We start from the raw sequence: 11,405 nt of genomic DNA, 5'->3' as shown, positions 1-11,405 counted from the left end.
TGGAAAATGTATGTCTGATTCTGGTAACTCTGCATTTGGTGCTGTACACTCCTATAGACACATTACTAGCAATCCACTTTTCTTCTGGCTTTTCAGGCCAGCATGGCGCACGTGGCAAAGTCTGCTCTGTCATCGCTAACGGGTATGGAAATGAACACACCAGGCTGCCATTCGTTCTGACTGTGTCTCGTTCTACCAAACATCTCTCCCCTAGTAAAAGTGGAACCTCCCTCACTTAATCCGCTGCATCCACATGAACGCTTGTTAGCAGTATGTCTTAAACTGCCCAGGGCTGCCATTGCTTAGCTGGCTTTTCTAACTACAGAAGTGGCACATGGTTGTAAGCGGGTCCATGTGTGTGACGTGGGGCTGGGATTCTTTTCTGGTTCCCTTCAGTGAAAGGGAGGGTTTGATGAACTACAGTGACTGCTAGTTAAGAAATGTTTTGCTAAGCCTTGTGTAGAAGAAATCCACCAAACCCCCATCACCTAATCTGAACTCCCAGCTCCTTGGTCCAGGTCAATCCTCGACCTAGTCTAAACTCAGAACAATACAATGAGTAACACAGCCCTCCTGGAGACAGGGTGCAGGCACTCTTAACTGCTGTTCCCTCTCATCCTGTTCAGACTAGGAGCAGATGGGACAGTGGTAGAAATACTGGCCCCTCTCTGCACTGTAGGGCAGGGGTCAGCTCAGAATTTTGCTTGCATGTGATTCATGCACTGAAACTCTGCATCCCTGCAATCATTAGCCCCACAGTGTAGGCGTCAAAGGAACAGGGAGTTAGACTCCCACTACCTGGCACAGACTTGTGCAGTAAGAAATGGCGATGGATGAGTAACCTGTAGCAAAGGTCGCTGTGAAAATGACCAGAATACAAATGATGTTAGGGAATAAAGGGCAATCCTAACACAGGACTGGGTGAAAGAAATTAGCAGAGATGGAATCTGTTTGAATGCAGAAAGTCGCAGAAGGCAAAACCTTTCACGCAGAGAGAAGTCAGATGCCAAATTAATGTTCAATTCACCAGATGAACCCCGGGGATAGAACTGCAGCTAGCAGGGAAAGCAAGAGAACAAAGCAAGGCAGTGTAAGGGTACAATGGCTTATACATTGAATTAAATCCCCGGCACTGGCCCTGTGAATGTGGGGGGAGGCCAGGCTTACAAGCTATAGGACCAGTATCACCTCTGACCTGCTTCCCCCAGCCTTGGTTTTTCTTTAACACAGCTAGGCTAAAAGGCAACAATGGTTTCCTTCAGCAGGAGTGAGCAAGCTTGGAACTGAATCAAGCAATGTTAAAGAGGAGCAGAGATCACTGTGTGGGGCTGCTTCCCAACTGCAGATAGACTAATCCAAAGTTAGGAGCCAGGTGATTTGGGGAGCAACCACGAGACTCTATAAAGAGGACAGCACAACCATCACTGGAAGGGATCAGGTGAAAGCCTCAGCCAACCAAAATAATAGGCGGGCATCTCTTTAAGGGCCTGATCCTGCATCCATTGAAGTCATGGGGTGCTTTGTCACTGATTGCAGTGGAGTCAGACCCAAGCAGCAACAGTGTGGCAGAAAGCGTGTGCCTTATCTCAGTGGAACCAGGGGATGCGTAAGTTGCATTGGGTACGCAGCTTGCCTGTGACACAGTTCCGTACCAGTGGAAGCTGTAGTGTAGACAGTACTCTGGCATTGTTACCACCAGCCCCTCTGATCCTATTCTGCACAGATCTAGATGGCGTGGTGGTAAAAAAAAAAAAAAAAAACCAAACCAAACCCAGAGTCCTGGCTATGCCCATGCAGTAGTACGGCTCTACTATTAGTCAGAAACCTGGGTTCTGTTCCTGGCCCCGACACTGATCTGAAGTCACTTCACCTCCCACTCCCTTTCCAGCTTGTCCCTGGCGATTACAAGTGCTCTGGCAGGGACTGTCTCTTGCCTTGTGTGTACAGCGCTTAGCGTAACGAGACCTCGACCGCAGCTGGCACTGCTGCCACACAAACAATTGCCAGTGCAGACACGGCCTCAGGCTGGCAACGTGCAGTCCACAGGGAACAAATCCCGCTTTCCTCCCGCAGCCAGATCTCCCCACTGCAACCAGCACGCAGCCCATGGCCAGGACACCCATGCTAAGTGCCAGGGGTTTATTAAGGAGCATTACGTCAGTACTGACTCAGAAAGAGGAACGCCACCTTCCGGATCAGCCATGCTACTTTTTGCAGCACCTCTTCTGTCCTTAGGTCTCCCATGCAATTATGGACCAGTACCAGCCTTGCTTAGCATGCAAGACAACATCGCAAGGCAGTCTGGCTGCAGGAATTCCCCATCCCCAGAGGTTGCTGTCTCCAGCTGCCCCCATCAGGGCTGTCCACGCCGCCCTGACATAGAATCATAGATGTGCAGGGCTGGAAGGGACCTTGCGAGATCATCTAGGCCACCCCACCCCCCTCATGCGGAGGCAGACCCAAGCATACCTAGAACAGAATCCGACTCTGCTCGAGGCTGTCCTGCTTCCCAGCCCTCCTCTCCTCCTCCATGTGTCCCAGGGACTTTACTCATCACCTGTTCTCAGGCTGTGCCAGCAAGAGCGGGTGGCGGATAGGGGCATGCTTGCTCAGCCATGGCCGAAGTGCACTCTGCTGTGGTTACGAAACCGTTGCCCGCTCGGGTCAAGTGAATCGAACGGGTTTAACCAACGGGGAAGAAAAAGAGGGTTAGTTATTCCCTGGCACAGCGGCAGCATGGAGCTCGCGGGCCCTGCTGATGAGAACCCCTTCAGAGACACCAGGAGCATCGTCCCGCACGTGCCATCCTCCGGCCAGAAGAGCAGATCCTGGATTCGCCAGCTGATCCCATTCAACTTCTGGGAAGAGGTGAAGAAGCTGCTGGTGCTGTCGGGACCACTGGTGAGAGCGAGGGAGGGCTAGAGATAGCCGGGTTTGTCCAGCGCCCCTTGCTCCGGGTCTGCGACTCCCCTCAAGTTGGATCGGCAGAGCCCCGAGTCACATGGGTTTGAATCCTGCTTGCTAGGTGGGAGGCGGCTGGATGGATTCCAGACTTCCAGGTGATGAGCTCCTGTAGGTTTTAAGTGGCATTTGGAGGTTTGACCCTCATTGTCCTTCTGGCCCCATCCTGGATCTTCCTCCCTAGCAGGCAGACAAGCTGGCCAGCCCAGCTCAGTACATACCCTTCTTCCACTGCCTCTCCTAGAAATTCCAGGCCCCCTCTCATTGCAAGGCTCAGAGCCCCAGACCCCTGGTTCAATTCATCCCCTGGTCCCGCCCCTCCCCTTTGCTGTGTGCTGAAACGATCACTTGCCGCTTTCTGTAGTATAATCAGCAAAGGGGAAATGGGTCAGAGAGGAAAGGGAGGGAGGAACCGTAGGATCAGGTACAGTGTGGCACCCTTAAAGCCCCCAGCACTGGGGACACGGGTGGATGGTGCTCGCTCGGAGAGAGAAAGGGACGAGACATCACAGAGACGCTAGCGGGAAAGCCCCTGTTCCTGGAAGGAGCAAGAGATGCATGGGTGCTGGGACAGCCTTCCCCAGGCTGCGCTGCTGAAGTCTTCTTGGCTTGTGCCTTGGGGCAGGCATCTTGCCTACAGTAGAGCAGGAGGCGAACCGTAGGCTGCACAGAGGTGGTTGAGGAGATGCTGCAACCCAAAGGGAATGGAGCAGGGGTAGTTTAAGCATTTAAAATGGTGGCAGCAGCTTGGGGCCCATCTTGACTAAGACTCTTCCCATCCGTGGAGCTGATCGGATATTCCCAAATGTGAGAGACGCCTGGGGTGCGGAAATGCGGCTCCGTCGCACCTGTTCCGATCTGGGCTCAATAGCACTACTCCGGGCTTACCCAGATGTAGCAGAGATCAGAGTCTGGCCTATTTAGCCAAAACACTGAGAGTTGCTGGCGTCACCAGCCCCTGTGGAGCGTCAGATGGAGTGATTAACCCCGAGCTGACCAGGGACTGGCTAGAACCGCGAGGAAACGACTTGGTGACAGAGAGTCATCGCATCAGGCCGAGTCTTTCAGAGAATTTCCAAGGGCTGGTGGATAAACCTAAAACCAGCTTAATCTGGGGGTAGTTGTGTTGTTTTTTTTTTAAATATTCTAACGTTATTCGTTAAACCCATTTGAATGCAAACAATCCCACGCGCTCTCTTTTGTACAGTACAGGAAGAGTGTGTCCTCAAGGAGCCTCTCGGTGTAATCACACCTCCAACTCTGCAGCCTGCAGTCACCCTGATCTGTTTTTCCTCCCCCCTCCCCGCCCATTTCTAGACCTTGATCCAGTTGCTGATCTTTATGATACACATTGTAAGCTCTGTATTCTGTGGCCATCTGGGGAAGGTTGAGTTGGCCTCCGTCACGCTTGCTATCGCTGTAAGTATTTTAGTTTTGAGTCTTTACATAGGTTGTATCCTTTCATGCCAGCTCATGTATGTGAAACGTCTCTTATAAAATAGTAACTAGGTAGTTGGAGAGGTGGGTTGATGGCTGAAGGGCTGGTAACAGCCTGAGATAGAAGGGGACCTTTGACATCTCCTTTGCCTTTCAAACCCAGCCCTAGATGAAACTTGTGACCATCTGAAATTGCACTGTCATGTTTTCTCACTGTTGTTTTACTATTATGACTATTTCCAGGTTATAAACGTTACTGGCATTTCTGTGGGGTTTGGTTTATCTTCAGCATGTGACACGTTAATATCCCAGGTAGGTAACAGCTGCTGGTCTCTGATCTCTTTGTTTTAGAGATTGTGTTGTTGTTTTTTAAAGACACTGGCTGAATATAGTCGCCCATATTGCACAGTGCTGTTATAATTGGTGTCTGAGCTTCTATAAGAGTCAAAGCCAAGTAGATGAACCCTTAGAAGTTCCAAACTCCATAGGTTTTGCCCTTCAGGACACCCAGGTGAGCGGATCCTATGAAATACCAAGGAATGACTCAATTGTCTAAGCAATGACCTAGATGCCCTAGAATATGCAGTTCAAAGCTCCATCAGGGTCCAATGTGGCTCTTCATCTCGCAAGGATCCATCACATGTCATGCTTCTGCAGAATGAGACTGCAGTGTTCTCCCAGGACAGTCTGGCTGCCGGAGTTGAGCCCAGGACTTTTGGATTTAAAGATGTGAGCCTCTTACTCTTGTAGCAAAAGGACCAGGTCCATTAACTCCAAGGCTGTAACAGATTCATAAGCTACTAAGTGGGGTCAGAGAGCCACACTGCGGTAGCAGCTCCTAGACTAGTGGGTCTCAACCTTTCCAGACAACCGTACCCCTTTCAGGAGTCTGACTTGTCTTACGTACCTCAAGTTTCACCTCACTTAAAAACTACTTGCTTACAAAAATTAAACATGAGAATGCAGCACAGTTACTGAAAAATTGCTGAGTTTCTCATTTTTACCATGTAATTATAAAATAAATCAATTGGAATATAAATATTGTACTTACATTTGTGTATAGTCTATAGAGCAGTATAAACATGACACTGTATGAAATTTTAGTTTGCACTGACTTCACTAGTGCAGTTTATGTAGCCTGTTGTAAAAGTAAGTAAATATCTAGATGAGTTGATGTACCCCCGGGAGACCGCCACATAGCCCCAGAGTTACATGTACCCCTGCTTGAGGACCACTGTCTTAGACCACCCTAAAAGCCACATCCTACCTGTTTTGCATGGACACTGAAGGATCCCAGGGCATGTTTTTAATGACCCTCAAAGTCCTCACATGCCGCTGTGCTACAATAGGCAGTGGGTGATGCCCGACACTCCTGTGCAGTTCCTGTATGGATCCCCGTCCCCAAGTGGGAGGAGCATGCAGGCCTCTAGGCCATGGAGAGAACTGCCCAGCAGTCCCTTAGTCAGCGCAGTCAGGGGGTTGGAGGTGGAGAGGGTGGCTGAAGGATGCCATTGGATTTAACCTCTTGTTTTCCAGACATATGGCGGTAAGAACATGAAGCGGGTGGGAACCATCCTGCAGCGTGGGATCCTCATCCTGCTGCTTTGCTGCTTCCCCTGCTGGGCTGTCTTCATCAACACCGAGCAGATCCTGCTGCTGGTCCGGCAGGACCCGGAGGTCTCCAGGTTGGGCGTGTGCTCCAGTTTGTACAGCTCCGTGCTGCGGGTCACACGCTCTCCAAGAAACCAAGGGGACGGGTGCCTTAAATTACATGCTAAGGCCTCAGTGACACCGGAGCAGCCCCCTTATGGACCAGGCCTTGCCCTCGGCGACGCCGGTGGAGCACTCCCTTCTCCCCGCTGGCCGGGCCCAGCCCTCGGCGACACTGGTTTAGCCCCTCCATTGGAGGGGCCCAGTCCTTGGCGACACTGGCACAACCCCTCTCCCCCTATTGGATGGGTTCTGCCATCAGCCCGCCCCATGCAGCCCGCCATTGTATTAATTGGGGTCACATCCATGGGTATAACCCAAGGCAGAATTTGGCCTTGAATCTTGCTGCCTTTTGAAGGTAAATTCTCTGCCTCCCTCTTGCAGAGCAGCCGATTTTCCCATGCCACGAGGCTTATCAGACGGGTCTCCGCAGGGGAGCCATTTCTTGTAACAATGCTGCGGAGCTGTGGCTCAGTAGGAGGGTGTAGCCACAGCGGAGGAAGGCAAAGGATAGCTGATCCTCCTGTGAGCCATACCCCCCTACGTTACCCAGCGAGCACGGAGGGGCAGGCCAGGGCTGGCAGGGGAAAAGGGATGTTTTGGAAGATGCCCTGGTACTAATTGTGGGGTTTTGTATCTTCCCCCAGGTTAACCCAGGTTTATGTGATGATTTTTATCCCAGCTCTTCCTGTAAGTTCCCATTACCCTCGACTTTCTCTATCAGTCATTGCTAGGAAGTCACTTCTCCCACAGCCCAAAGCCAGATGCTGCCCGTCCCCTCAGCTCCATGGAGTCCCATGGTCCCTTTCTCTGCCTGCAGTGGCTTCTTGCATGCAAAATAGTCTCTCTCCTACCTGCAGGAATGGTCAAAATTGGAAACAGCCCTGGGTGGAGCCTCGCAAGGATCTACTTATGTACTGGCCCAGGGCGAGTGCTCTGTGGGATTTTTAGGACAGGCTAGTAAACTGTCTTCGCTTTTTCATGCCCTTCAAAGGCTAGTGAATAGATAATATTATTGCTACTGTTATTTTTTCCCTAGTGTCCAAGAGCGTCTTAAGGGTTTTTGTGCCGGGGCTGCTAAATTTTCATTTACCAGTTTTGCCAAGCTGCCTTGGTAGGTTTAATTTGGGGTGCAGGATGAGTCCGGCATCTCACCCTGACTTTGCAGTTAGCCCCAAGCTCTGTTACCCTCTAGGTCTATTGAATGGCGCTGGAAGTACGTTTTTGCTCTGCACCCCCAACCTCAGTGATGCCGTCCAAATCAGACCCTCCTTCCTGTGCCCCATGAATGCCAGCTGGGCACTGTGCTTTCTGCTTCTCCTGTAATCTCTAGACTCTGCTCTGGCCAGTCCCCTGATCTCACACGCTGATTCACTGACTTTTGCAGGCGGCTTTTCTGTACCAGTTGGAGACGAGATATTTGCAGAATCAGGTAGGATGCCCCTTTACCTTCACGTTCACATCTTTGTTAAGTAAAGGGGGCAAATCTCTCATTCTGTGCAATTGCTCAGGGTGTCTCTCTCAGGTAATTTGCCCCGAGAGCTCACAGTTGTTTTGCACCGTGTCCAGTAGCCCATATAAAACACGCACGCCCAGTAGTATCCTATTGCTGCAGTTTGAGCCGCCCACCCGGGCCTGTGTTCAGTGCAGCAGCTTCATTTGCATTTGTGCTAATGACTGGCCAATCCTCCCTCTGTTAGGAGTCTGGGAAAAACAAAGGTTCTCCGACATGGTGTTCCCATTGGAGCTCACTGCGAATGCATTTAGCTGCCCTTTTAGAGTCCAGCTAATTAAGCTTCTCACTTTGCACATGCTGCTATTTCAGTGGATCAGCTGCATGTCTCCTACTTTCCAAGGCAATAGCGATATTGAATTTTGCTCTCTGGCTTTATTTTCCACAGGTCAATCTTTTTAGCCAGTTCTGGTTAGGTGGGTTTTTGTGGGCATTCCCGACTCTAGCTAATAACTGCAGCAAGACGGTAGGGTATTAGTTCTGCACCTGTATTCCTTCTCTGAGGAGCTCTCTGTAGCAAAAACTGCCACTCAACTTGGCATTTCCATTCCTCAGAAACAATAATATTTGCACAATCCTGAGGATCTCAGCCACGCTTTGCAAGGATGTGCAAAGTACCATTATGCCTAGCCTACATGTAGGGAAACTGAGGCACAGAACGGTTAAGAACTAGACATTTCAGGAGTGGCCTGTAAATCTGTGGTCAGGTTTTCAGAAGAGCTGAGCACCAATAGCTCCCACTGACTTAAATGGAGTTATGGGTGCTCAGTGCTTCTGAAAATCAGGCCTTGGGGCTCTAAAGTTGGGCACCTACAGACTAAAGGTACCCTAAATTAGAGACCCCTTTTGAAAATTTAGGCCTAAATTACTTGCCCAGGATTACACGGCAAGTTAGTGATGGAATTGGGAACAAAACTCAGATCTCCTGCTCTCACCACTCAACCTGCTGCTTCCTGAATGGTGTTTGTAAAGAGCCATAATTCTGATGGAACTGGAGGCTCCTAGCCAATCAGAATACAGAGCTACTTCCCATCAATGCAAGGCTGCTCTCTTGAATTTCACTATAGCATCATCAGTTCTACCCTCCCCGGTCACTCCACATCTGCCTCAATTGCTCCCCAAGAGTTTGGTATTGAACAGATCGGTGAGGCACTAACATACGCCTTTCTCCAGAAGCCATGTTTATATTTTAGACAAGGCATCAGAAATCTAGGAGCCCAGTTAAAAAAACACAGATCTGTATTTTGTTTAATTTCAGAGGATAATCTGGCCAGAGGTGCTAAGTGGCATCGCTGGAAATATCATAAATGCAATTGCAAACTATGTCTTTCTCTACGTGCTGGGCCTCGGAGTCATGTGAGTAGTGCCTAAATATTTGGAAGAAAGAAACTAGACGTCCAGCTATGGCTCGATCCTGAGTGGTACTGATTTTGGGGGGCCAACTTGAGACCTCTTTAAAGGGGCCTGGTTTTTCAGAGACCAGATGCTCAGCACTTCAGAAAAATCAGGTCTCTTTAAAGGTGTCTCAAGTTGGGTGCCCAAAAGCATTAGCCACTTTTGAAAAATCTTGGCCTAAGTGAACGAATGTGACTTGGTCATGGATGGCTACAGAGGCACAGCCTGGGTCCCTGGAGGATACTAAAGCTCTCTTAACTTGCACATGGATTCCAGCTGAGGCTAGTGGGACTTTGCTTAAAGGATAAAACCAAGCAAGGGCCTCAATATTTGGCCCAGTGGTACGACTAGCTCTCTTCATCCAGAGAACCAGGCCCCGAGACGATCCACAGGTATCCCGTTGGCCATCGCAGAAAGGCAGTCCCCTCTCACTGGGTACATTCACCAGATACAGAACAGACATTGCCCTGACGTCCTTCCTCTGTAAAACCCCCCACTTGCTCTGTCAACGTTGGCTTTGACTGAGACAGGACTTCAGGACCCGAAAGCATTAGCATAGGAAGTAAAGCAGCTGTGAGTTCATGTTTGTGCAATGCTTGGGAGATGGAAAGTGCTAGTTATTTGTAGGGCAGAGTCATTTCTCTGGGTAAAAGCACAGGGCAAATATACACACGCCAGCTGGAAACTGACTGGTAGCAAAGGGTACCATGGAGACTTCTGGGCTATGGAGTCCAGGCCAATCAGATCGTACATAGTGATATGTTAGTGCCGTAGTAAACCAGCCCCTGAGGATTAGCCATAACCAGCTGGGGTGCTAGTCCATCCATTCCAGCATTCTGCCCCCAGGGACTGATTCCGAATGTTTCGGGGGAGGTGAACACCCCACTCACTGAGTACCTGCTCAGCAACGCACTGCTGTGTGTGGAGTGGGCGAGATGCTATTGTCGTCTGGGCAAGTGTCTTCAGTTCAGCTCCTAAGCGAGGCTTTCGCTGCAGCTAGAGCAACTGCCGGCGAGACAGGGCTCTCTGCAAGAGCAGAAAGTCCAACTTGCTTTCTCTGTCCCTTTCCCAGGGGTTCGGCCTGGGCAAACACTATTGCTCAGTACACACAAGCCATCTTCCTGTTCCTGTACATTGTCGTGAAGAAGCTCCATGTGGAGACCTGGGGAGGTGTGGTATCTTTCTCTTATGCTTTTGTGTGTCTGCAAAAATCTCCACTTCACATGGGAGACCCTCTCAGCTCCCCCTTCCATTGATTTGCATTCCGTTGGTGAGAAGGGTTAATGTTAACCTTGGTATAAGCATGTCTGCCAGATGCTGTGTTGCGTAAGTTACAGCTCAGACCAACAGAGCGTATCACGAGTGCTGGGTGAGCCTGGAAAGAAAGTCTTGTCGGTGAGCAGCGTTCCTGGGGAACTGAACCTCGCTTCTAAAGCTGCCAGAGTTCCCCGGGCTGCAATCAGAACAGCACCCATCCCATCCTGCTGTCAGTTCTGTACACGTGCAGGAGTCACCTGTAGAACTGGGGCCTGGGTTTGTGAGTGTCAGTTAAGGCTCTGTGGGCCCACTGGGATGTGTTAACGGACAAAGCACACTCACCATCGCGGGAGTTCCTGCTGAGGTTACAGCGTGGCTTGGTAGGGCCCACTGAGTATGGAAAGGGTGGCTGTTTCCCCCTGGGATTTACAGAAATGTCCAACCTGGTCCCTGTCACTCTCTCTAATATGGCCTAGGCCCCGAAAAGATTAGGTCGAATTCTAAACGCTCTTGGAGTTTGGGTGCATCTGAATTGGGGCTTTTTCTCTTTGCACGTCACTTGCTCTGGAAAGTGAAAATAGACGCAGTCAGTTTCACTTCCTGGTTCTCCATATGCTAAACCTCCGGGCTGACTCTTTACACCCTTCATCTTCTTGTCCCAGGCTGGTCCAGCGAGTGCCTCCAGGAGTGGGACACCTTCGTCACTCTGGCTGTGCCCAGCATGCTCATGACATGCATTGAGTGGTGGACCTACGAAATCGGAAGCTTCCTGATAGGTCAGTGATGGGAGGAGCATGCTGATGGGGCACTAGAAATATTATCACCAAGGAGGACCTATCACAGTGGTTCTCAAGCAGGGGTATGTGTACCCTTGGGGATAGGCAGAGGTCTTCCCGAGGGCACATCAACTCAGCTAGATACTTGTCTACTTTTACAACTGGCTACGTAAAAAGCACTACCGAAGTCAGTACAAACTGAAATTTCATACAGACAGTGACTTGTTTACACTGCTCTATAGACTATACACAGAAATGTAACTACAATCTTTTATATTCCAATCGATTTATTTTATAATTATATGGTAAAAATGAGAACGTAAGCAATTTTTCAGTACTAGTGTGCTGTGACACTT

The 11,405-nt window shown here is 50.0% G+C and overlaps 1 protein-coding gene across 1 annotated transcript in view; it reads left to right on the top strand.

Annotated features, from left to right (window-relative positions):
• The first annotated feature begins 600 nt into the window (after positions 1-600).
• LOC142000446 (multidrug and toxin extrusion protein 1-like) overlaps positions 601-11,405 on the top strand; it is a 20,216-nt gene continuing 9,411 nt past the window's right edge. Inside the window, exons 1-9 of the mRNA XM_074974736.1 lie at positions 601-2,901; positions 4,279-4,380; positions 4,642-4,710; positions 5,935-6,083; positions 6,756-6,798; positions 7,496-7,540; positions 8,880-8,977; positions 10,089-10,186; positions 10,936-11,049. Of these exons, the coding sequence (XP_074830837.1) occupies positions 2,446-2,901; positions 4,279-4,380; positions 4,642-4,710; positions 5,935-6,083; positions 6,756-6,798; positions 7,496-7,540; positions 8,880-8,977; positions 10,089-10,186; positions 10,936-11,049 (1,174 nt within the window). The 5' untranslated portion in view covers positions 601-2,445. The remainder of the gene's footprint in view (positions 2,902-4,278; positions 4,381-4,641; positions 4,711-5,934; positions 6,084-6,755; positions 6,799-7,495; positions 7,541-8,879; positions 8,978-10,088; positions 10,187-10,935; positions 11,050-11,405) is intronic.

Source organism: Natator depressus, chromosome 17 (genome assembly GCF_965152275.1).
Source record: "Natator depressus isolate rNatDep1 chromosome 17, rNatDep2.hap1, whole genome shotgun sequence".
NCBI lineage: Eukaryota > Metazoa > Chordata > Testudines > Cheloniidae > Natator > Natator depressus.
This window is presented reverse-complemented; position numbering and strand designations above follow the sequence as displayed.